The 26,902-nt window shown below is 39.4% G+C and overlaps 1 protein-coding gene across 1 annotated transcript in view; it reads left to right on the top strand.

Moving 5' to 3' along the window:
- Window positions 1–16,861, top strand: part of PPP1R3A (protein phosphatase 1 regulatory subunit 3A) — a 39,511-nt gene extending 22,650 nt beyond the window's left edge. Inside the window, exons 2-4 of the mRNA XM_032221840.1 lie at window positions 8,663–8,721; window positions 8,825–8,955; window positions 14,096–16,861. Coding sequence (XP_032077731.1) covers window positions 8,663–8,721; window positions 8,825–8,955; window positions 14,096–16,861 — 2,956 coding nt within the window. The remainder of the gene's footprint in view (window positions 1–8,662; window positions 8,722–8,824; window positions 8,956–14,095) is intronic.
- The last annotated feature ends 10,041 nt before the right edge of the window (window positions 16,862–26,902 follow it).

Raw genomic sequence — 26,902 nt, 5'->3', positions numbered from 1 at the left:
TGGACAGGCCACTCATTTTGGGCCTCCCTTGGCTTCGAAAATGGAACCTTCGCATAAATTGGAGGGAAGGTTGGTTACGCATTCGCACGAAAACGCCTCCGGAAGGGGAGGGCGTTTCTTCAGAGCCTGTTAGCTGCAGTTCTGATTTGGCCGCCAGAGGGCAGGAGAGGATTGAAGGAGAGGAAAAAATTCCAAAAGTGTATTGGGACCTGAGAGGAGTTTTTAGTGAGAAATCTTCAGATAAACTTCCGCCTCACAGGCCTACTGATTGCTCAATCGACATTTTACCCGGGGTGAAGCTCCCAAAGCCCCAAATATATTCCATGTCACCTAGGGAGATGGAAGAGATGAGAAAATTCATCGATAAAAATTTGGAACGGGGGTTCATTGAGCCTGCACACCCTAAAGTCGCTGCTCCTGTGTTGTTCCATGAAAAGAAAGATGGCTCCCTGAGACTGTGTGTTAATTTTAAAAATCTTAATAGAATCTCAGCTCAAAATCTCTACCCGCTGCCATTGATGAAGGACATGTTGGCCCAATTGGGAAAGGGCCGCATTTTCACTAAACTGGACCTCAGGGAAGCATACTATAGGGTCCGTATAAAGGAAGGTGATGAATGGAAAACTGCATTCAACTGCCCTCTTGGTTGCTTCCAGTTCCGGGTGATGCCTTTTGGCCTACAGGGGGCGCCTGCAGTTTTCATGCAATTAATTAATGAGATCTTGCATGACCACCTTTACAAAGGCGTTATCGTATATTTAGACGATATCCTTATCTATACTCACACATATGACGAATACGTCGCTCTAGTGCGCACTGTCTTGAAAAAACTCAGGGCCGCTGAACTTTATGCCAAATTGTCCAAGTGTGAATTTCACCAGGCTAAGATTGACTACCTAGGGTATCGCATCTCTCCCGCCGGCATTGAGATGGACCCTGGGAAAGTGAAGGCGGTCACTGAGTGGGAAGCGCCCCGAACTCGCAGACAGTTGCAAAAGTTTTTGGGTTTTGCTAACTTCTACCGTCAGTTCATTCCTTCTTTTGCCAAGATTGCGCTTCCTATCACAAATTTGCTGAAGTCCAAAGGTGGACCTAAACCTAAGCCTAGCAAGCCACTGGATTGGACCATGGAATGCCAAGCTGCTTTCGAAAAGCTGAAACGCCTTTTTGCTGCGGAACTGGTCCTGAAGCATCCCGACATGGACAAGCCTTTCGTCGTCCAGGCTGATGCCAGTGACATCGCCGTTGGGGCCATCTTGCTGCAAGCCAACGACCAAGGTAACTTACAACCTTGCGCTTATACCTCCCGCAAGCTCACGGACACTGAGAGACGTTGGGCCGTTTGGGAGAAGGAGGCGTTTGCAGTGCGATGGGCCCTAACCACGTGGCGCCATTTTCTGGAAGGCGCTAAGCACCCTTTTGAGATGTGGACTGACCACAAGAATTTGGAGGCTTTGAGGACCCCACGCCATCTATCCCCTAAACAAATGCGGTGGGCCCAACATTTCAACCATTTCAATTTCACACTCAAGTACATCCCTGGGGGGAAAATTTCATGGCGGACGCTTTGTCCAGACTCCCTCAATACAACTGCTCTAAACTGAGCATTGTTCAGCCTGTTGTTCCCACTTCCAGCCTGGAGGCTCCGGTGGTCACTCGCCAACAAGCACGCTCGAAAGTGGAGGTGCCTCAAGATTTTCTCTCTGACCTCAAACGCGCTCTTCCCCAGGATGACTGGTTCCAGAAGCATCTCGATGAGTGCACGATGAGGGACAATTTACCGTGGATCGGAGCCAAGCTTTATGTCCCCGCCTCTCTTCATCTCGTCGTCCTCCAACAAGCTCACGATTCCAAGTTGGTGGGTCATTTTGGTTTCGTCAAAACTTTACATCTAGTCAAGAGGCAATTCTGGTGGCCCTCTTTGAAAAAGGACATTGAACTGTATGTTGCTAGTTGTCTGGTTTGTGCTGCCACTAAAAGGCCACCTGGAAAACCACAAGGACTGCTCCAGTCTGTGGCACGGCCTGTTGCCCCTTGGAAGGAAATTTCGATGGACTTCATTGTCGAGCTTCCCGAGAGCCAAGGGCACACCGTCATTTGGGTCGTTACGGATTTATTTTCGAAACAAGTTCATTTTATACCTTGCCACAAAATTCCTTCTGCTAAGGCTCTCGCTAAACTCTTCATTTCCCACGTTTACCATTTGCATGGAGTGCCTGATCGCATTATTTCTGATAGAGGTGTCCAATTCACCTCAACTTTCTGGAAGGAATTTCTTAAGCGCATTGGCTCCGCCCAGGGCCTTAGCTCCACCCACCATCCTCAGACTAATGGGGCCTGTGAAAGGACCAATTCTGTTTTGGAACAATATTTATGTTGTTTCATCAATTATCAGCAGGATGATTGGGTTGACTTGCTACCGCATGCTGAGGTGGCCTACAACAATTCTGTTCATACCAGCACTGGTTTTACCCCTTTCCGGGTTGTTTTTGGTCAGGATTTTGTTCCTATTCCTGAGTTGCCTCGTGACCAACCGCAAGTTTCTTCCGTCGCTGACTGGAGTGAGCATCTGAGCCATGTTTGGCCTTTAACTCTTGCTACTTTGGATGCTGCACATCGCGCTCATAAGAAACAAGCTGATAAGAAGCGTACGCAGCCTTATCAGTACAGGGAGGGTGACCTGGTCTACTTGTCCACAAAGTTCCTTCAGACCACACAAAAATCCAAAAAGTTGGGACCTAAGTATGTTGGTCCTTTCCCCATTATCAAGATCATCAATCCTGTTTCCGTTCGTTTGCAGCTGCCTAAGCATCTCAACCGTGTTCATCCCGTGTTCCATGTTAACCTCATTAAGCCTGTTCGTGTTTCAACTTTACGTCCGCCTGATGATCCTCCACCTGCTCCCTTGTTGATTGATGGTGAACGGCACTTTGAAGTTCGTGAAATACTGGACTCCCGCAGGCGGCGTAATCGCATTCAATACTTGGTGGCTTGGAAACATTTTCCTCCCTCGCATACGGAATGGGTTGACAAGTCCCATGTTCGTGCCCCCCGACTACTTCGGAAGTTTTATGCTGCTTATCCTGACAAGCCTTAATTTTCTCTTCCCCCCCCCCATCTCTCTTCTATGTTTTGTTGTTCGTCTGTTTGTTTGTGCTTTCTCGTTTTCCAGGCCTGATCGCCTTTTTCCAGGGGACGGCCGGATGTCAGCTTCTGCTTTGCTGTCGCTTCAGCTGCCATGAAACGGGGAGGGAGGGCATGGTATTTGGGAGGGGTTACTCATTGTGCTGGAGGAAGGTTCTGGAGTTCACCGACTGATCGGACTACGCATGCATGGGTGTTTCCCGCCAGGACTAACGGCACCGACATTCCATCTTCGTGATGCCTTTTGAAGTTATCTCACACCTGACACTTGAAAGAATTATGATTGGACTGGGACTATGATGCCAAGGGGTGGGGAATGGGCTATTCTATATATCAATCGCTTTCGCGCCTAAATAATCAGACTTCGCTACGCTTTGCCTTTAATCATTCTTAATTAGTAAAAGTACACTTGATTTCCACACATGGAGTCTCGTGGTCTTTCTTTCCTAATTAATTAATGGAGAGGAGCTGACAGCTTGTTCTCAGTCAGTTATCAGTTATAGAGAGTTCTCAGCTGAATTGCATGTGGAGGAAGGAAATCCCCAGCTGGTAAGAACGATTCTTGGCAGCTCCCACACAGCTTTCCCCCTGAATGGCACCTTCGGGCCTGTGGGCTCACCGGAGCTGACAGAAACAAAATAAACAAAAACAAAAAATGAATGGAATTTGGGAAGAAATTATGTTGATAATCCAGATTAATAAATAGAACTTGACAATAGGATGCAAGGAAATCATGAATAAAATGCAGAGCATAGATGAAAAGATGGAAATTATGATACAAAGGACAAAAAGAAACCAGGACGCCCAGGAAGAGGAGGAGCTAATTAAAAGAGCAGCTTGAAAAATAGAACAGACAAAACAATTAACAAAAGAAATGATAAGAAGGAGATAAGGGATGCAGTGGCTCCACAGTTAAGATGCTGAGCTTGTCAATCAGAAAAGTCAGCAATTCAGCAGTTCAAATCCCTAGTGCCACATAACGGAGTGAGCTCCCATTACTTGTCCCAGTTTCTGCCAACCTAGCAGTTTGAAAGCATGTAAAAATGCAAGTAGAAAAATAGGAACCACCTTTGGTGGGAAGGTAACAGCGTTCCATGCACCTTTAGTGTTTGGATATGCCAGCCCCATGACCATGGAGATGTCTTCAGACAGCACTGGATCTTCAGCTTTGAAACGGAGATGAGCACCACCTTCTAGAGTCAGAAATGACTAGCACATATGTGCGAGGGGAACTTTTACCTTTACCTTTAAGAAGGAGATAAAAATAAAAATAATAATGAATGATGAAACAAACCAAATGGAGAGTATTTTAAGGGAAGTTAAACAGGAACAGGAACTGCAGGAAGATTTGTGGGGCGAGATAGGGATAAGAGTAGACAACTTGAAAATTAGACAATGGAACAAGGTAGAAGAGGGAGAAATGTTTAAGAGTGTTGGCCAAGAAGTAGAAGCAGATAGAGATAGAGATCCAAGCGAGGAATATGGGTAAGGTGACCAGACGTCCCAATTTCAGCGGGACAGTCACGATTTATAACAATTTGTCCCATGTCCGGGGGCGTTTTAAAAAAGTCCCGATTTTCTGGCTTCATGTTGAAAGCCCAGTGGATTGCTTAAGAAATCCTAATCGGGGCAAGACAAAAACACCCTGTCTAACCTCTCTCTCTCTGTCTCAGTACTTTCATTGAAGATATTAAAACTTTAAAGCAAGAAAACAGACCCCCCCCCACCCCTTTTACTCACTTTTATAAGAAAAGATGACCCAGTACCATAGAGCTCCAGGAAATACTTGGCTAGAGAGATAGCGAGTGTTCCTTCCTGGATTTTCTGGAGGGGAGGGGCACGGAAGTTGGAGGTCAGCTTGTGTGGAAAAAATGGTGGCAAAGTTTCTTTGAAAAATATTTCCCTGACTAATTTCACCATTTTAATTTGCTCAGTTCTTTGTATTAACATCTACATCATTCTGGATTGACTTGGAGTGCTCACTTCTGCCTGCTGGTAAGTGAGCTGGGTTTTTTTCTTTTATTTTTTTAATGTATTTTAAAATAATATTTTATTTATTGTGCATAGGATTTTTTTAAAATAGTTTTATTCTGTGTGGATTCTGTTTTTTAAATTGTCTTAGACTATTTAAAAAAAGATTCTATCCAAAATAAATTGAAGTGAAACCATTTTAAAAAATTCTATGCACAATACTTTGAAATGTTTTACTTCAATTTATTCTGTGTGGATTCTTTTTTTTAATTGTCTTAGACTATTTAAAAAAATATTCTATCCAAAATACAAAATACCAGCTGCAGTTATTCACTTAAGAACTGTGGCAGGAAAGGTGGTATAGTGACCAAAGTTACAATGGCATTGAAAAAAGTGACTGATGACCATTTTTCACACTTAGCGACCATTTTCACACTTAGCGACCATTGCAGCATCCTCATGGTCACGCGATCAAAATTTTGATGTTTGGCAACAGATTCGTATTTAGGATGGTTTCAGTGTCCTGGGATCATGTAATCATCTTTTGACAAAGTCAAATGGGGAAACCAGATTCACTTATATAACTAACTTTTCAGCTGCAGTTATTCACTTAAGAACTGTGGCAGGAAAAGTGGTATAGTGACCAAAGTTACAATGGCATTGAAAAAAGTGACTAATGACCATTTTTCACACTTAGCTACCATTGCAGCATCCTCATGGTCACATGATCAAAATTTTGATGTTTGGCAACAGTTACAATTTATATTTGTAAATTGAATTGAATTGAATTGAATTTATTGCATTTATATGCCGCCCTTTTCCCCGAAGGGGACTCAGGGCGGCTCACAATCCAAGTCAGGGAGAGGGTACAGATGAGGGATTAAAAAAGACGAACAGAACAATACACAATTTAAAAGCACACAACAACCATACCATTCAAGGGGGGGGGGGCAAAAGCTCTTTAGCCCCAGGCCTGTCAGAACAGCCAGGTTTTAAGGGCTTTGCGGAAGGCCTGGAGGGTGGTGAGGGTTCGAATCTCCATGGGGAGCTCGTTCCAGAGGGTCGGAGCAGCCACAGAGAAGGCTCTCCTCCGGGTAGTCGCCAGTCGGCATTGGCTGGTGGATGGAATTCGGAGGAGGCCTAATCTGTGGGATCTGATCGGTCTATTGGAGGTAATTGGCAGCAGGCGGTCTCTCAAGTACCCAGGTCCAATACCATGAAGGGCTTTATAAGTGACGACTAGCGCTTGAAGCGTATCCGAAGACCAATAGGCAGCCAGTGCAGCTCGCGGAGGATAGGTGTTACGTGGGTAAACCGAGGTGCACCCACGATCGCTCGCGCGGCTGCATTCTGGACAAGCTGAAGTTTCCGAATGCTCTTCAAGGGCTGCCCCATGTAGAGCACGTTGCAGTAGTAGTTATGTTGAAATAAAAAAAATATTACAATACTATTTTTGTGTTGTATGAAAATTTTTGTTGCTCTGTATAACATTTTTAATCAAGCCCCCACCCCCCACCCCGGTCAAAGGTGTCCCTCTTTACCAATCTAAAAATCTGGTCACCTTAAATATGGGAGACAAGCTAAGAAATGAAAAATTAAGGCTTTAAAGCAGGCAAGAGATAATGGATAAAAAAGGGAACATTTCTTAAAAACAATAGTGAGATAAGTTAAAACAGAGTTGGAAGCAGTGATGAGATTCAAAAGTTTTAACTACTGGTTCTGTGGGAGTAGCTTGTGGGCATAGCTTGGTGGGGAAGGGGAAGAGGAAGGATACTGTAAAATCTCCATTCTCTCCCAATCAGCTGGGACTCAGCAGGCAGAGAATAGATGGGGGTGGGGCCAGTCAGAGGTGGTATTTACTGGTTCTCCAAACTACTCAAAATTTCCACTATCAGTTCTCCAGAACTAGTCAAAACCTGCTGAATACCACCTCTGGTTGAAAAAAAGGGATTAATGGGATATATATATTTGCATTACAAGGTGAATTAACAATAAGAAGGAAATCTAGAATCTTAATGATGGTATTTTTGAATGTTAGAATAAATATGGTGATGGTTATAAAACAACATACTGAAATATTGAATAATCAAAGAATTGAGATTATAACCTGACATAAATATGTATATTTATAGTAGAACTATATAATCTTATTAACTGTAATAAATATGATTACTAACATTCTATTTGTCGTTAAAGAAATGATATATAGAATTTGATTGGCATAAAAAAATCACTGAAATATTGAACAAGATAATAATGAAAGATTAGAATTTAATAAAAACATGTATTATTATCTTTAGAATTATATAACTTGTCAAATATAAATATGATGAATATTATTTTATTTGTGTTAAAATGTGATTAGAAAGGAGATACCTTTTTTTTAAATATAGTGGCACAATTAAAAATTAGAAGGAATAAAAAATGGAAGATTATAATTTAGTATAAATTGGTGTAGTACATAAGTCTGTTAAACACAACAAATATGATTATTGCTATTTTATTTGTGGCAAAAGGAGTGACATTTAGAATATGAAGATTGGCATAAAAATAATATACTGAAATAGCGAGCAATAAAAGAATGAAAGATTATAATTCAACAAAATATGTGTATTGCTAAAATTCTATAAGATTATCAACTGTAACAAATATGAAAAATATTGCTATATTTGTAATAAATGTAAGACATTCTGGTCCACACTGTTCACACAATGATATGTTTGTAGAAAAATAAAAACAAAAAACTTTAAAAAGAAAAAGGATGTGATGTATGAAAATTAATATAGCTGGATAAGAAGCAGTTAAGTCAAAATTATAGCTGTGCAAATAGATTTAAAAGATACATCTTATTTCCCATTTCCCCCCAAAATCTGATTATATATAAATACTATTGTGAACTCTGCTAGGTGCCTCTTGAAATTGTGATGGAATCTGAATCACAACTGTTAAGTCTTATCATGCTTTAGTTGGTCCATAAATATTTTAATTAGCTTATGAAAACTAGCCCCAAATTTGAATTTAATTAATATTCCTTTTAAATACTGTATTTCTAGAGAATGAAAAGCTTTAAAGCTATCAATTATGTTAATAGAATTAATATAAAACTATGTTGCTATTATTGCTTGTTATCCATGCAATAACTCTGGCAAATTATGTTTTTAAAACATTTAAAGAAAAACACAGAATATTTTAAAAAATGAATGATATACTGTATGTCTAATGTACTAATTAATATAATATTTTATTTGTATATATAAATATAAATATATATTATAGTCTTGTCCTTGCTTTAATATCAAAATCATATACCAAGTTTTTTGTGATCCCTTCAGTCCAGATTAGTTATACGGAAGGAGATGGAAAGATTAGGTTACTGACATTATTTTCCTATGGCAACATTAGATTATGACACCTGAAGCCAGATGAGAAAAATAATATTTAAAATTAAATTTATGCAAATTCTTCATTAATTATGATAATACTATGGCTTAAAAATCCAGAAAAAGATTTTAATAACTATCACTTTGTTTTTTTTCCCATTTGATAGTAAAGAGGAAACATTGACAACGACTTATAAAGACATCTGGATTCATCCCAGAATCTCAGGTAGAAAGTCTCAATCAATTCAGCCTTCTGTACATTTGTGTTTTAATATTTTTATAGTAACAAACATCTAGGTGAATATTATACAATAATTCAATTCCTTTAGATTCACACATCCCCCAGATTGTTTATTCACACGTGGATAATGAAAATAAATACAGAAAAGAAAATGAAGAAGAAAAAAATGATGACTGTAATGAAGATGACAAAGAAAATGAGAAAGAATTGGAATTGTTGGTAAGTTTTCAAAAACTTTTACAACAATGTTCTGCAACCTTTCTGGTTGGTAGCCTGATGAAGGTGGAGCGGGAGGGGATGGTTCTGTGTGAAGAGCAGGCATGCACGTGCACAGCAATGGTGGGTTTCAAAAAATTTTAGAACCTCTTCTGTAGGTGTGGCCTGCTTTGTGGGAGTGGCTTGCCAGCCTTCTGACTGAGTGGAATTGGCTTGCCAGCCATATGACCGGGTGGGAGTGGCTTGGCAGTCATGTTGGCATGGCCAACTTGTAAAATGTGGTGTAACTCACTTAACAATGCTCTTGCTTAGCAACCAAAATGTTGGCTCAGGAACTCTGGCATTGAAGTGTGCAAGTCTTAAAGCTGTCAAGTTACAAGACCCTTGCACCCCAAACCCTTTAGGAAAAAAAACCCAGGGGTGTTCAAACTTGACAGTTTTAAGACTTGTGGACTTCAACTCCCAAAATTCCTCCTCTTGCTCTTCATCTTGATGATGTGCGGATGGGCGTGGGGAGGGAGCTGGAACCGGTTCTAAATGGCACTGTAGATTTGTGGAACCTCTTTTATAGTAGAGGGTACAACTGGCAGGAACTCACCCCTGGTGCACAGCTTCACTCATGCGGCCCAGTTGTGAATATGCCATGGCCTGGGAGTAGGGTGGGACCTACAAGTTGCAGACCCATCTTGCAGAACAAGAAACTGGTATGACTTTAAAGTACTCTAAAATCCTTTTCAGATGCCTGCCAGAAGATGAAATCAAACAGCATTCTCTATTCTTTAATTTTCTAAAATAAATAAATATTTCTTCATGTTCCAAACAATGCACATGTATTTAGACCAACCAATTGGTTGATCAAAACATTTCCTGGAGAGACATGAGAAAGCTAGTAGAGGTTTTTTTAATCGAATAAAAAATAATTCTTCAAATTATTATTCTCTCTCCTCCCATCCTATCTTGCTAGCCTCTTATTGACTTACCTGTGGACATTTTTTTGTGGATATTTTGAAGTTGGGCACAACTTCTTATTGAGTTTTGCAAATATAAAAATTCAAAAACTTGTGTTAAAAAGCAGCAGGGATTTTATATTGGATATCCCAGAAAGACAATTATGTGTATCAACTCAAACTATATATTCTGTATGTTTCCTCAGCAACCAAAGGATTGCAATCTTCTTATTGAGGACGGTTGAGGAATAGTAGCTTGTAGTGCATGAATTGTACCCAGGCCTGACATTTTTTGGGGGGAAATTATATCACTGAATTTTTATAATTTTTCAGTCATTTCTCTTCAAAACAATAACAACTGAAAATTATTCAGATTTAACATATCAAGAATGGTGTCACTAATCTCCATACCTCCAAAATTCAATCCTCATTCTTGGAAATCATGGCCCTGTCTGAAAGATTACTGTATACTGTACTGGATGGTATTCAACCATCCAAAATAATTTTAAAAATGACTAATCTGTGGTCACCAAAACTTGGTTTGTTTCGGTTAGAAAATATTATTATATATTCCACAAGAGGAAGAGATTTCTCTATTTCAACAGTGGTGATAAGCATACTACATAATTTGCCAATACTATGTTACTATCAAAGTTTTCATTATATATTTGGTGTGATTAAAGGATGTAGGATGTTTTGAAACATTTTATTTTGTTATCTTTCATTTAACAACTTATTTCTCTTTTATCACAGGGTATAAGATAAGGTGACCAGATGTCCCGCTTTTGGTGGGACAGTCACGCTTTTGAACAATTTGTCCCACGTCCTGCGGAATTTTTAAAAAGTCCCAATTTTTAGATGGGCTTTACAATACTTGCAATGAGGGTTTTTACCCAGGGGCGCATCCGGCTTTTCCAAATGCCCTGGAGGCTCCCGGCTGTTTTACCCGCAGCGGCCGGGCTGCGGCTGCTCCATCCCCAGAGGGGGATGCAGATGCCGGGGTGGGCTGAGTGGTCTCAGCCCTGGTGCGATGCCCCTCCCAGCTCGGCCCCGCGCTTTGCACATACGTGCCTGGAGTGGAGGTCCCTGTGGAAGATAGGGCATTGCAGCCCACCACGGCAATTGCAACAAGCCCGCCGGCTTCCCCGGGCAGCATGGCCGCCCTGCTCCCCACTGCCCTGCTTGAAATGGCTTTGATCGGGGCAGCTCTGCCTCACCTTCTGACAAAGAGGCAGCCGGTGCCTGGGAGCTTTGCTTCGGAAGGAAGCAGGGCCGGCAGAGCAGGTGGGCCATGCCCGGGGTCGCAGCCTGTGGGGCTTTTACAAGACAAGGACAATAAAAGGTGCCCTTCTCTTCCCTTCCTCCCTTTCTCCTTCCTCCCTTTCGCCTCCCTCCCCTCTTTCCTTCCCTCCCGTCTTTCCTTCCTTTCTTCCTTCCTTTTTCTCCCTCCCTTCCTCCTTCCCTCCTTCTCTCCTTCCTTCCTTCCTTCCTTCCTTCCTTCCTTCCTTCCTTCCTTCCTTTCTTCTTCTCCCCTCCCTCCAGCCCAGAGGAGAAGCAGCTGCTTCTGGAACTTCTTGAGAAGTTTCCTTGCCTGCTTTTCTCCTTCTCAAACGCTTCCAATGACTGGCCAAGCTCTCCTCCCTGGAGTCTCTTTCTTCTGCCTGGGAATGGAATGGGGAGGGGGGGTGTTATTGATTAAAACTTTTGCCACCTGGTGCTGCAGCTGAGGTGAAGCCGCCAAGCTCCCGCCGGCACCCCCACCTGTAGCAGCGGCGCCTCTCCTTCCCCTTGGAGCACCTGAGCTGGGTACCACATTACCCCTGCCCCCTCCTCCTCCGCCGTGCTTTTGAGGAGCCACGAGGCCGTGGGAGCCAGTAGGAAGGCGGCGGAGGGGGCGGGAGCAGAAAACAAAAGGCCCCATGGCTTCTCAAAAAGCACGGCGGAGGAGGAGGAGGCAGCAGCAGGGGTAACACGGTGCCCAGCTCAGGTGCTCCGAGCAGAGGGGGAGGGAGGCAGCACCACTGCTGCAACGGGCAGGGGCGCCAGTGGAAGCTTTGGCAGCTTCACCTCAGCCGCAGTGCCGGGCAGCAAAATTTTTAATCAAGAACACTCCCCCCCCTGTCTATGGTGTCCTGCTTAACCAATTTTAAAATCTGGTCACTTTAGTATAAGAGACAATTTGAAACAGTAGAAGAATAATAACTTACATTTTTATTTTTCTGATTTCTATTATTGCATTTCTCCCCCTTTTTAAGTTTTACAGTTAGGGAGCCATACATAGATGATAACTAATGGCTACTCAACAGTGATTGTTTGTAGGCTCCTAAAAGAGCAAAGCAATGATGTTGCAAGTGAATCTTTTCAGCATTTGATAATTGCATAAAATAATTTTAAATGTGGCATGATGCATAGATTGGTTTTTTAAAAATTGTTCCTTGTCTAGAAGTTTTGCTTTTGAAGAGAATAATAGTGGGGAAAGCTAAGTTATTGTTTTTAAACTCAAAAATTGCACCTGACCACAGATACCACTTTTCAGATATAAAACACACATACTAAATTACACTATTTTATAAAGAAATCTATTCATATTAAACATTATTTTTAACCTCAATGCCACTTATGTTTTATAAATGTTATTCAGTGGGTTAACCTGCATTTTATGAGAAGGAAAAATGGGATAGTTATATACCCAAGTAAATAAGCAGGAAATATAATGGTGTTTGTGAGTGAAAATATAAAATCTGAAACACACAAAAGGATATGCTAAACATTAGCACCACACAGCCATTTTGGATAGAGAGTAAGACAATTCTTCAGACAAAAGCCCAAAGTTATCTTAGCTCTAACTTTAGGAGAGTTTAAAGTTGTCATTCAGAATGGAGCTTTTACTGCCTGAATAATCAGCATCGAAATATTATTATTTTTTATTAACAAGAGAGAAGCTATGAAAGTCATAACATTCTCCAATACAAGACTTAAGTACATATAGATTTTTTAAAAATCTACTTGGTCAAAGCTCAGTCCAATCATTTTATGTGCTGCATAATGAATTAAACAATAGAGGTCTATAATAAATGGAAATGCAACCAAATCTTTGAAACCCATAGGCAATGGCTCACACGACAGCTCGGCAGTTGACAAGTAACATCAGCCTTATGTGAGAAGGGGAAATTGTAAGATTTGCATATAATTATTGAAATCATGCAAATGTCAGTTATAAGGAGGAAGATGGGGGGGGGAGAAACAGGCATCTCACTATTAAATCCTGACAGTTGGCATCACTGAAAAGCTCAGATACATTTGAGGACTAGTTGGCAGAGGGTCATTAAAACAGAATTTGCAGAAACATTAGTTCCTTCACTTTTCTTTGAGTGACGTTTTACTATTAATAGTTTGCAGAGGCTTTGCAGAAAACATATTAATAAGAGACATTGTAATAGGGATATCTGCAGCAAGTGTAATAAGGGAATATCCAAGTTGCTACCTTCTAATTGATTGGCATAGAACCATCTGTCTATGCATTTGAAAGCAAGGGAAGATGCCAAAAGGAGCAAATGCTATTGAATAATATAATTTAATATTGGGATGATACTGAAGAAACATCTTTGTGGCCTTTCCTAACTCTCAGTTTCTACAGTTTCTAACTAAAACATTCCTGTCTGAGGGGTCTTGTGAGAATAAAATAAACATAATCCTTATAGTATTTGTCAGTGTGCAAATGTGTCTTTATTTTACTGGACACTCCTGTACATTCTTTAGCTTTGATGTTTTGTGTCACTACACTCACTTTAAAATAAAGCATGCCTAGAATGGAATGTGCTATCTGATTGAATAAGTTTGCCTTGTACAGAATTTTCTCTTCAGGATTCATTTCTCTGAAACATACTTGAAGCTTACTGAGCTCATAAATAAACAGGCTAAGATGGGGACAGGCATAAAGAAGAAAAGTGGAAATTTATTTTTTTGCCTCTTACAGTATGTTTGTTTGTTGCCCTTTGTGGCTGTGCCTGCACATGTGCTTAAAATGCAATATTCATTTTGTAAACAGCTTGGAAGTATGCTTTCTGAAAATGGGTTTTATTGGAAAAAAGATCCTTCTTGAATTGAACCCCTTTTCATGTGTGTGTGTGTGTATGAGTGAGGCATATAGTCTATTCACATACACATTCACACATACTCTTATTCTATTGTTTCAGCTAAGTCAGCACTTGACTGGAAGCAGAAGTTCTTCAGTGAATGAAGGGAGTTCCTATGCAACTGAGCCAGTGAGATTTCCAAATGAACTACAACAACTGGGAGACAAACTAGAGTATGGCTTGATTAGACACCCTCTGCCTAGAAGCTCTTCAACAGAACATGCTTTACCAGACAAAGAACTGCAGAATAATCAAACATATTCCATTGGAAATGATAGGCAGTTATTATTCCCAGAAAAATGCAGTGAGGTTGACTCACTAAAAAAAAGTGCATCCTTAGAGTGTTTACATCCAAATGAAACCTATTCCTCACCAGAATATTGGTCTGAAATCAAGAAAAACCAGACTGCCTATTTTCCAGATATTGTCTCAAACAATTGTGGAATGCATCAAGCATATGTTCCAAGTGATAAATTTAAGAATGTTCCAGGAAATAAAACAAAAGAGACATTATTCATAGGTGAGGATGATTATAACTTCAAAAAAGCAAGGGAGACGATTTCCTTAGAAGATGTTGAAGCAGGGAAGTTAAAAGAAAATACACTGAAAATAAAGTATAATAATATCAAAACAGTTCAGGAACAACTTAAACAGGAAATAGCTTTCAAAATTCCAGAGTTAAATTCAAAAAACTTCATCAGACATGAACCCCAAAGAGAAAAAGCTGAAAGCAAAAACAAATTATGTGTAAACAGAGGTTTAAATAGTGATGCCATAGCTAATGCTGATGTCACAGAAAATTATTTGGTAAGCTCTTATTCAGAAGACATTGTAGAAGAAAAATATAAGTCTGAGTATGATGTTGATAAGGAGAAAGAAATCATGCTGAGAATTTTAGAGAACTCTCCAGAAAAACAAATATCTCCTACCAACAGATATAAAAAACATGTCTTATGTGATAATTATGAAATCAACACGCTAACTAAGTCACCTCAAAGGGAAGAAGTAATGACTTCCAGTGTCCCAGGTGAAATAAAAGAAGAGCAAATGTCAAAATCAACAGGGCTTACATATTTAAGTGACAGTGGAAACTCAGATAAAAATAAAACAGAAAGCAAAAGTTGTATTATAGATGAGTCAAATTCTGACTCAAAAAAAGAAGAAATTAGAATCCCTGAGAAAGTTCATAATACACTTTGGGAGAGCCAATCCCATGTTGTACCACTAGTTGATGAAAATATCTTTGTGCAATCTATATTAATAAAAACAAAGGAAATGTCTGGTGGTAGTAGAAAGAACTTAGAAAAAAGGAAGTACAGTCAGAGTGATAATCCAGCAAACAGAAATATTTCTGAGATAGAACCTCACCACAATGAACCTGATGTGGTTATTCTTAAAGATCAGAGTACCTGGGACAGATTGATGATTCAAAGGTGGAATGGCTCAGAAAGTCAGTTGGCAGAAAGGCAAAGTGAAGCAAATAAAAGAGTGCAGATGAAGGAACTAACAGGAGTTGAAGCCATGGGGGGTATTAATGATAATACAAGATGTTTGAAAGTAAGTCCCACAGATGAACTATTTACCTGCCAAGATGCACTAAGGTATGAGGAGACTTCAGTCACTAAGCATGATAGTACAGGAGAGACAGAAGCAGTCACAGCTGCTTATATAATTAAAATGACATCAGAGGGCATTCCTGAAAAAATGTCTGCAGGTGAAAAAGCAGTAATTGTTAAGCTGCCCCAAGAGATTGCACTAAGTGACAGGCCCACAGAGAAAAAGGAAATAGTATTTGATATACATGAAGGAAGAAATGATGGGTCACATTATCCTCTTTGTCAATGCAATAGAGAGGGTGTATTATGTGACACCAAATTTGGAATATCTGCTTCAGGTATTAATAATGTGCCCACATATGAAACAGTACATATGGAAATGATTTCAACCCATGCAACAAATGAAATGTTTGCCAAAGCAGAACATAATTATGTAAATAATTCACCATCAACTGAAATGTTTTGTCCTTTTTCAGCAGAAGGAAAAATTGTTTCTGAACAAGGTGTGCATTGTGAAGTACCATTGAAACATTCAGAACATTCTTCACAAGGCTTACACAATAAAGAAGCTGAAGAAGGAAGCATCTGGAGTTCATTTTCTCACATAGGTCCCACAACTGAACCAAAAATATGCCATTTGGATGAAAAATTGGTGGGAAGCTGTTATAAAAATTCCTCAGTGATATCTACCAAAGGTTTGGTAAGCCCTCCTACTGCTGAAGTAGAAGAGATGTTGCCTCCACCCACAGATGCTTCAACTGAAATTGAAGCTCAATCTGGATGTAACTTCAACCCAAAAGATGAAATAACTCATGTTATTCAAAATATCATTAAGCCACAAGAATTTCCTCCTAGTGAGAATAGAGAAGGAAACATAGGCCAGTTTCCCCATCAAACAGAGTTCAGTCCAGAAAAACAAATAAGGCCTACAATTTTAATTAGGGAACCCACTGAAGAAACAGAAGAGACAAACTTACACTCGGAAGGTTTAATAACCGAAAAGAAAACGAATATTGTTAGACACGATAAACAAGCTTTTTTTGATCATACAGGAATGTCTGGCCAGCAAAATGAAATTTATAATTCACCTGCTGAGTGTCTTGTGCTAAAGCATATTGCTTACAAGATACTTTATTTCCTTTTGTTCATTGTATTTTGTGTAACATTGTATCATTATGATTTAATTGTTTGCTCTGCACTTTACTTATTTTCATTGTGCTGGCTATATTGTGATGGCAGGAGAAACAAAAACTCCATCAAAAAGGAATAGTATGAATATTCCACATTGTATTTAGAATTTATTATCTGCATGTTCCAAAGAGTAACAATGTCTACTCTTAAAACCAAAATAAGACTCATTTCCTCTTTTCAAATACTGCTTAAAAAGAATGCACACAGAATGCATATGTACTGTATATGCCATTCTATACAGGACCATTCTGTTTGGAACATAAAGTATCTACATGAATTAAGAGTTCTGCAGCATATCAACTTATATTAAATCTGGTTGCTGTATCTTAACCCATTGTGAAGGTGTGACACTGCAGTCTGTTCTGGTTTGATTGTGTTTATTCATTTTGTAGTATAGTCTCATTTTCTGTGAATTTAAAAAATATAAATATATTTAGCAACATAAACTAAATACTTAATTTTTTTAAAAGAAAGAACACGCTAATAAGTCCTGTTATTACAAGACTTTCCTTTGCTAAATAGTTGGCAATTAACATCACAATGGAAGATGAGAAGAAACACTCCCATTACTTTTCAGCACATGTTGCCTAAGAGTTTTTTGTACCTTTATATGAACCATGCCTTTTTTCTATTCTGCCATATGAAGACATTTAATTTTTAAGAATTAGTGACCTAAATTCAAGCTCTCCTTCATATTCAAATTCTGTTATTTGACCATATTCTTAATATATTAATACATTGAAAAATTGATTTGTGCATAGACTAGTACAATCAGTGAGAATTTAAAACCACAAGGAATGTACTTCACTTGCTAAATCTATTAAATCTTATTGTCCATCTTCCTCAATCTAGTTCCTGCCAGATACACTGGACTTACAAAATCTTAGCTAATATGACCAAAAGCTGGCTAGAAATTCTACAAAGTACTAAGTTGGGAAACGTTGATCTACTGCTCTAATTTGTGAGTGGGTGGAAGAACTCTGATAGAGATTACACTTTTTTTCAAGGTAATGAATTATATAATGAATAACATTAATAACATGCTGTCAGCTATAGAATGCAAAGTAATTATGATTTATGTATAAAAAAATATAAAGTTAAGCAAGAAAACCAGGCTCCCATTCTTATTACAGAATTAATACAGACTGATACATACTAAAGGATAAAAACTGGAGCCTCGCTGTTTTCATTTGTTTGTATTTTTATAAATGAAGACACTGTGATTTTCTTTTCTTCCGCATTATTCCAGTTAGTTGTTTTGAATCATATTATTTGGACTATGTCATATAGAAAAAGCAAAGCCAATGAACATTGAATAATACTAATAAAGTTTGACTGTCTTGGTTGTATGTGAATATTTCAAATTCCCAAATGAAAATAATAAAGTATAACATGCTGTATCCTATACCGCTATGGAAGATTAATTTTGATCAATACTGACAATTTGGACCTCCCAGCTATAACTAATAAAGAATTTTCATAGCTCTCATTCACTTTTTTAAAATTATTTTTAATTATCAAGTTATACTTTATGTCTTTGAAGACATAAAACAATGGAAATGGAAAGAAAATAATATTGTGATTCATCATCTTTACAATATATAAGCTGCAACATCTGCAGTACAACATTTCTAATGCTGTAATGTTTGTACAGTGAAGCTTATCTCCTATTAAACATGCAGATTTATGTCATATTGAGGAAATTGTCCTAAATGCAAATTATTTAGAGTCAAACAATCATTTTAGTTTATCCTTATAGATCAGTATAGAAATGTTTAATTAGAAGACACTGTGCAAAGTGTAAAATGAGGCAGAGATAGAATATTGTATAGCTGGTATCTTCACTCTCATGAAATACACTCCAAAATTGATTATGACTCGAGTTTGATTGGCCCACGTTTTCCTACATATAATCTTTAAGAATGTCTACATCAGCTTCACAAATCATTTCATTAGTCCATAGAATAATCTATAAATTTAAATCTATAAAAGATTTTATATAAAAGATTTTGATTTCTATACTGATTTGATTCTATAAATCAAAAGGCATTAAGAGTTGTTAATCTAATCTTGCGTAATTTCTTCTCTGGTAATATTGTACTACTAACCAGAGCAAAGAAAACATTTGCTAGAACAATACTCGAATACAGCTCATCTGTCTGGAATCCGCACTGCATATCGGACATTAATACAATTGAGCAAGTCCAGAGATATTTCACAAGAAGAGTCCTCCACTTCTCTGCTTGGAACAAAATACCTTATGCTACCAGACTTGAAATTTTGGGCTTAGACAACTTAGAACTATGCCACCTTTGGTCTGACTTAAGCGTAGTACATAAAATTATCCACTACAGTGTCCTACCTATCAATGACTACTTCAGCTGCAACCATAACAATACACAAGCACACAATAGATATAAACTTAAGGTAAATTGCTACAAACTTGATTGCAGAAAACATGACTTCAGCAACAAAGTTGTCAATGCCTGGAATGCACTACCTGTCTCTGTGGTTTCTTCCTCAAATCCCAAAACTTTAACCTTAGACTGTCTATTGTCAACCTCACCCCATTCCTAAGAGGTCTGTAAGGGGCGTGCAGAAGCGCACCAATGTGCCTACTGTCCCTGTCCTAATGTTTCTTTTTATTCATATCCATTTCATGTATCCAAAATCATGTTTATACATATATGTACATGCTTGATGAAATAAATAAAATAATACATGCTTGATGAAATAAATAAAAATAAATAAATAAAATAAAAAATAAATTATCAAATCATTATCCTTATGCAAAACTTCCTTGCATGAACAGAGCACATGTAGAAGTAAGATCTAGGAATTGTGCAATCTGATCTGCATTCACAGATTTTTTTTTATATGCACTTGCAATATTTAGAAATAGAATAATATGTAATAATAGATTTTGCAATAATAGATTTTTTTTTCTGAAATTGTCTATCATTTTGAAATCTAGGGGTAAGTAATAGACATTTAAAAATAAAAAATACAAAATCTAATGAGTCATTTGGATATAGATCAAAAGCTGAAGGAGAGAAGAGTGCAGCTAATGTTCTACAAGAAGCACTGAGACTGCAAGAGCGACTAGCATGACAGCATGTCTAAAAGCCAAATTTAGGGAAGGCTATACTTTCTTCCTTTCATGTGATAGCTGAAAACTATGTTGCCATTTCTGTCCTGCAGCTTTGACCTTTGCTTAAATCAAATGTTGAAATGCATTGTAAAGCCCAAGAATAACAACAGACTGTGTTACTAATTTGATAATGTGAACACTGCTACAGAAAATAAGTGTTCAGACAAAATTGTACATTTAGTTTAGAATTATTGAGGATCATAAGGCTTAAAAGTGCAAGAAATTCAACACTAGCAAATGCTGCCATGACCTTTCAGACTAGCTGATATGGTTGAATGACCACCTGCAGCTGTATGTCAAGGCATAAGGGATGCAAATACACAAGCAAGCACAGAATGCTGTATACGTCTGTTGCAAAACATAACAGAAGCTTATGGGGTAACACTGGATGGCTTCAGAGCTTACTTCTTCCTCTTACTATCAATGCATGTTTCACATTCCAATCAGCTAGGTTTATAGTTTTCTTTCTTTAAATTTAATCTCTAATATTTTGGGTTTTCTTTTTCAAATTAACCCTTAATATTTTCATTTATTTCAAAGAAGCCACATTCCATTAAACCTTCTCCCATCTTATTCTTGATTTGTAGGACATTGTATTCATAAGAAATCTTCATATGTGCAACCTTTAGACCATAAATATAGCAAATGAAGTTTTTCTCTTGTCTTGAGACCAATGGTGGGTTCCAGATCCCAGTGCAACCGGTACAGTACAATGGGGCCCAGCGTCCACCACATGAACGTGCGCAGCATGTGTATGCATTCTTACCTCCTGCGATGCTCCACAATTCCTCCGTGACGCTTCAGCTGCTCAGCAGAGCGTTGCGCAGGTGCCATATGCTCCGTGCTCGTGCGCAGAAGCGCCGCAGAGCTCAAATACAGGCAAGGATGGTGGGCAGGTGGGCAGACAGGCGGGCCCTCCAGAGCACCGTACCGGAACAGTACCCAGTGCTCCCGGCAAGCACTGTACGCCCGTACCAGGGCGTACCACCTGCAACCTGCAACCTACCACTGCTTGAGACATACAAAAAACCCCAGCCTCATTAGGCTTAAGAAGTTACAAGTTTTTGGATTAAATTTCAGCCAACTCTTAAAGAAAGTATATTATTGAAATATAACTGAGAACATCAAGAAACATATTTTAAAAGAAGTCAAAAAAGTGATGTGTTCAATATTTAGTAAAATTAGCAGCAATTGCTTGCTTTCCAGTTATGAATGCTCATTAAACAATTCTGTTCACCCTAAAAATATTAGAAGCAAAACTGTATTTAAAACTAACAAAGTTAGTTTTAAATACAGCAAAGTTTTAGTGTTAAACACTAAAGGCAATAAACTAACATCAAATGAAAAAGAAATAATAATTTAAAAAGTTGTAGACTACTCTTATTTGTTTTCTGTGACATGATTTATTTAAATAACAAGCGAGAAGCTTTTCAAGAGCTATGTTTAAATGACAAGAAGTGCTTTTTTGTCTTGAATAGTGTATCAGCATTAGCAACTTTAAGATATATGAACTTCATCTCCCAGAAAATACAGCTGATTGAGGAATTCTGAGAAAGAGTTGAAGTTGTCATATCTTAAAGTTGCCAAGGTTGAGAAACACTAGTTTAGAACAAACAGGAGCATTCCTAGGTCTCTCAAAACTAATTCTCAGTCACAACATGCAGCTCTTCTATATTATGGAGATTAAAAATATGTATATACATATAAAAAGGTTTAGAGAAAAATGCAACTCTGCCTCATTTGTGTGCAATATGCTATGTAACACTATAGTGCCATTAACATGCTTGCTTGGATTTATATAATATAATCTTTTTCTATAGGATACGTTATATGGAGAAAAAGTAGCTTCAAATAGTCTGTGGAATGTGGTATAGTCAAGTGGGGGCAGAGAATGTGTCTCTCTGATCAAAGCTCAACCCGTTCATACACAGTATTTTGTATACACCCTCTACTCAAATATAGTCTTCTTTTGAGAGTTATTTAGCTCCTTGATATCTGCCTAACAAATCAGTAACCTTGCATGGTTACTTTGTGCTCAGAACTAAAATCTTACGGAATATGGTGCTCAGGAAGGCTGTACATACAGAAAGTAATCAAGAAAAATCCCCCAAACAGTGTTTAAATTATAACATTTTTAAAAACCATATAAGCCATTTCTGGATTAGTTCCTTGTAGCATTTTCTGGAATCAGCTGTGCTGATATAATAACAAGAAGAGAAGACTTTGAGTGCATTTGACACTGCTGTTTGGGGGTATCTATAGCCATTTTTCTAAGACACTAAAGAGGAAAAAAATCTGAAAGGGACTAAAGAGTTAGGAAAAAAAGAAAGCCTTTCCACAAGAGACTATAGTTTCTCATTCACCATTTTTAATGGAACAATTGTATCCCAGCTCATTATGGCATCTGAACTCAGCTTAGGGTTTTTGAGTGTTTTATGACTGAAGTGATTGCTAATTTAAGTGATCATTAATGATTTGACCAATCCAGCCAATGAAAGCATATTGGCAAAAAAGGCATCAAACTCTAATTGTGTAATATTGATAGCAGGAATAAAAATACTAAAAGTTTAAATAAAGACATTGAATATGTATGTATGTGTGTATGTATGTGTTGTGGACCAGCAGGAGCCGTTGGAGCTGCCACCAGACTCCGACAGCGAGGGGCCCTATGAGTCAGCTCTGGAGGATGTGGAGGACCCTGGACAGGGTTCTGACTCCGAGCAGGGCACAGAGAGGCTGGTTGGCCACCAGGAGGCGCCTGAGCCTTGGACCAGTGGGGTGGAGACAAGGGAGTGTGATCCGGACATCATGCTTTGGAGCAGTGGGGAGGGGCCAAGGGAGTTGTTCCTGGATGCTCGGCATCGAAGAGCTAATAGGCGTAAGGAGCAGTTACGCAGTTACAGGAGATAATTGCACTCAGCTGGTGGTAATTTTCTTCACTTCATAGTGAGTTTCTCTTTGTATCACTACTGGTGGAGGGTAAGCTGGGTCAACAGTCTTAGATTGGACCCAATCACAGGTTTCAGCATGTTACAATGGAAGATGGGGTGAATTTTCCCTAGAATTCTTGGCAGACTGAGCTGAACCATAACTGCGTTAATTATTTTCAGTATTGGGAAGGGACCTAAAATTTTTGGCCCTAATTTCTTGCTAGGCATTCTTAACTTTATGTATTTGGTAGACAAGAAAACTTTATTCCCCACACGGAAGTGGGGTTGGGATGAGTAAAAGCTTATCAGCTTGTTTCTTGTACTCTTCTGATGCTTCTGCCTGAGCTTTTTTCATATTCTTCCATTCTTTTTTAAGAGCGTCCATCCATTCAGTCAGAGACATGGATTTAGATTAGATTTAGATTTGTTTTATTTATATGCCGCCCTTTTCCGGGAGGGACTCAGGGCGGCGAAAAACTCAAAGGGGGAAAAGGGAACATAGAACACAATACAAGTAGTTAAAATAGCCAAGAATCACACAGCCACACAGGTCGAGAGGGGAGGGGAACTCATCAACCCCAGGCCTGCCGGCACAGCCAGGTTTTGATGGCTTTCCGGAAGGCCTGGAGAGAGGTGAGGGTCCGAATCTCTGTGGGGAGTTCGTTCCACAGGGCCGGAGCTGCCACAGAGAAGGCCCTCCCCCGGGTAGTAGCCAGATGGCATTGGCTGGTAGACAGAACCCGGAGGAGGCCAACCCTGTGTGATCTAATGGGTCTTTGGGAGGTAATTGGCAGCAGGCGGTCTCTCAAGTATCCAGGTCCAATACCATGAAGGGCTTTATAAGTTACGACTAGCATTTTGAAGCATATCCGGAGACCGATCGGTAGCCAGTGCAGCTCGCGGAGGATAGGTGTAACGTGGGTGTACCGAGGTGCATCCACAATCGCTCACGCGGCTGCATTCTGGACGAGTTGAAGTCTCCGAATACTCTTCAAGGGCTGCCCCATGTAGAGCGCCATGGAGGAGGGGGGCTCTCTGGGCAGTTCAGGCATGAGAATAAATTCCATGCCTCTGGAAAGGAGTTAATCCTGTGCTGCTATGGACAGTGTTGTTATATGCGAATTTGGCAAAAGGTAGCAAATCTGACCAGTTGTCCTGCTGGTAATCCACATAACAATGGATGTGTTGTTCCACCATCTCATTAGCCTTCTCTGCTGCTCCATTCGTGCTCAGATGGAAAGTCCTTGCATGGACCGAATGGACCTCAGGAACTCCCTCCAGAACTTGGCGGTGAACTGAACCCCACGATCTGAGATGATTCTCCTGGGTACTTCATGTAGGCGGTAAATGTGTTTAACAAACATCTTCGCTAGCTTCTTTGTGGATGGTAATCCCGAGCAAGCGATGAAATGAGCTTGCTTGGAAAATAAGTCAATGACTGTCCAAATTACTTTATTTCTGCCACTTTTGGGGAGCTCTATGATGAAATCCATTGTGATCTCTTCCCATGGTCAGCTACGGCTGGCCACCTGTTGCAGTAATCCAGAGGGCTTGGCTGGCCGTATTTTCATGGTTGTGCAAGTGGCACAGCTTTTCATGTAGTCTTCCACCGGCTTTCATTTTTGGCCACCAAAATTGATGTCTGGCGAGGTGGAGCATTTTTAGGAATCCAAAGTGACCTCCCAATTTCACGTTGTGGCTTCGCTGTAGTACTTCCAGCCTCAAGTTTGCAGGAATGTACAGTTTAGATTCTTTCCAGGCTAAGCCATCTCTCATCATCAGGATGTCTTTGTTGTCATTGAGCCAGGGGTCTGCTGGCAGTGCCGATTTCATTGCTGCGGTCAGCTTGCCCTGGCTGAGGATAGGATGCTGTTTGGTCTGGCCTCTGGTGGTGACTTGATCCGCCTTTTGGTTGGGGGGGAATGATATGGTAAATCACTTCTTCCCTCTAACTGTCATAGTGCAGTTTTCTTGATAAGGCATCTGCCAGCAAGTTCTTCCCCGCAGGGATGTGCTGCATTTTGAATTTAAACATTCTGAAGTATTGTGCTCAGCGAACTTGCTTTTGAGACAGTTTCTGGGGGCTTTTGAGGGCTTTGAGGTTATTATGGTCAGTCCAGACCTTGAATGGCACATCTCTCCCTCTAGGAAATGTCTCCAGGTGAGTAGGGCCCACTGGACCACATAGGCTTCTTTCTCCCAAATGACCCACCTTCTGTCAGTGGCGGTGAGTTTTTTGGAGACATAAGCTCATGGCAAGAGTTGTTCCTCTTTGTTCTTTTGCAATAGCTCTGCCGCTACAGCCACATCACTGGCATCTGCCTGGATTATGAATTGCTGTTCTGGATTGGAGTGTTGCAGAATGGGTTCTTTGACAAAGAGCCATTTTAATTTTTAAATGCTTTTTAACAGTCTATTGCCCACCTAATAGGTTGATTTGCCTTTGGCTTTGTCAGGCCCTGTTTTTAATAGTTCAGTCAAGGGCAGGGCGACTTTCCAGCAAGCTTTGTAGCTGTTTGCGGGTGCGTAGGAGTTGCTGGTCTCTGCTTTCACTGCCTCTACTCTTTCATTGATTCCTCTGCCTTCCTCCCTTTGTAGTGACCTCTCTCTTTCCCCTTCCTCCTCCTCCTCCTCTTTTCTCAACCTTTCCTCACACACTTTTCTCTATCTTTCCCCATACTCCTTTTTCTACCTTTCCTCAACCTATCCTCATGGGTTGCTTCCTCCCTCACTCAGTGAGGTAGAGGCCAGGTGAACTGGTAGACACTGCTTCTTTTCTCTCCCTTCTCACTCAGGCTTGCCCCAAAGAGACCTCCTTTTCATTTCTCGGGCATTCAGTGGATTGGAAACCAGATCAGCTAGTTAGCCTTGCTTTTCTTCTCTCTCTTCCCTCAGCCCTGTCCCACAAAGAGATTCACCTATCCCTATTACACCCCTTTGCTCTTCCCCTCTTTCCTTCCAAAACCTCCTCCTTTCATTCCCTTCTTCTTCTTAAAACATTTAAATACTGTAAATAAATACATTTCTCTTGACTGACAAAATTCTATAAGTTTGATGTCACAGTGAGCAAAACCTAACTGAAAATCAAATATTTCAATGTATTAGTGAGGAATATGATGGGCTAAATTGCTATTTTGATCCATGCCTAGACCAGTATTAACCAAATTACTTAGGTGTTCATTGAAAGTGCAAGATCTCTATGTGGTTTTCAGTTACCAGGAAATAGCTACCTTTTGAGATGATTTTATATCTTCTTTTTTATTAGTTGATATTTTGTTCTTATGTGGCTAAGCAGGTGCTTACTTTTACTTTTAGGCAGTAATCAGCTCATAGGTTCGGTTTGTTATTGAATATATATTTTCCCATAATCTCTGAATATTTAGATATTCAGATAATATTTATAATGAGACTTTTTTTCACCAGGATAGTCAGTGTCTTTTTACATAAATTGATTTCATTGGAAGATACATGTGTGAAAGGCACCATTTTTAGATATTCTCTTCATTAAAATGATACCAGTAAAAGGAGCGTAGAGATCAAATATCTCCATGGTATGATTTCATTAATGGAGCATTTTAAGATTAAACTTAATTATGAATTCATCTATTTTACATATCTGTCTATCAACCTTAAAACTTGCACAGAGCTATAATTGCATCTTTTGAGAACATATTTTATGCAATTTACAATCCTCATATATTCATATTTAATAGTAAATATGCATATAGAATGCATTAAAATGTGCAGCCATTCTTGACAGGAAACCATCTAAAATCAAAGCTTGTGCTTTTCCAACTACTGTATATGGGACCTTGTTCCAAAAACTTCTTATCTATTGTCTGCTGACTCTTTGAACCCCATTGTATTTTCCTGTTAGAAATATATGAATTAATTGTTATGAAAAGATTCCAAAAATATAATTGATCTTCCCCTGAAAAATCTTACTGCTTAAATGTAGATGTTTATTGATGGAAGGAAGGGGGTAGAAAAAAAGAGGAAGATAAGGATATATCAAAATATTTTTGCCTGGTAGGTCCTG

This window comes from Thamnophis elegans, chromosome 7, assembly GCF_009769535.1.
Source record: "Thamnophis elegans isolate rThaEle1 chromosome 7, rThaEle1.pri, whole genome shotgun sequence".
In the NCBI taxonomy this organism is placed as follows: domain Eukaryota; kingdom Metazoa; phylum Chordata; class Lepidosauria; order Squamata; family Colubridae; genus Thamnophis; species Thamnophis elegans.
This window is presented reverse-complemented; position numbering and strand designations above follow the sequence as displayed.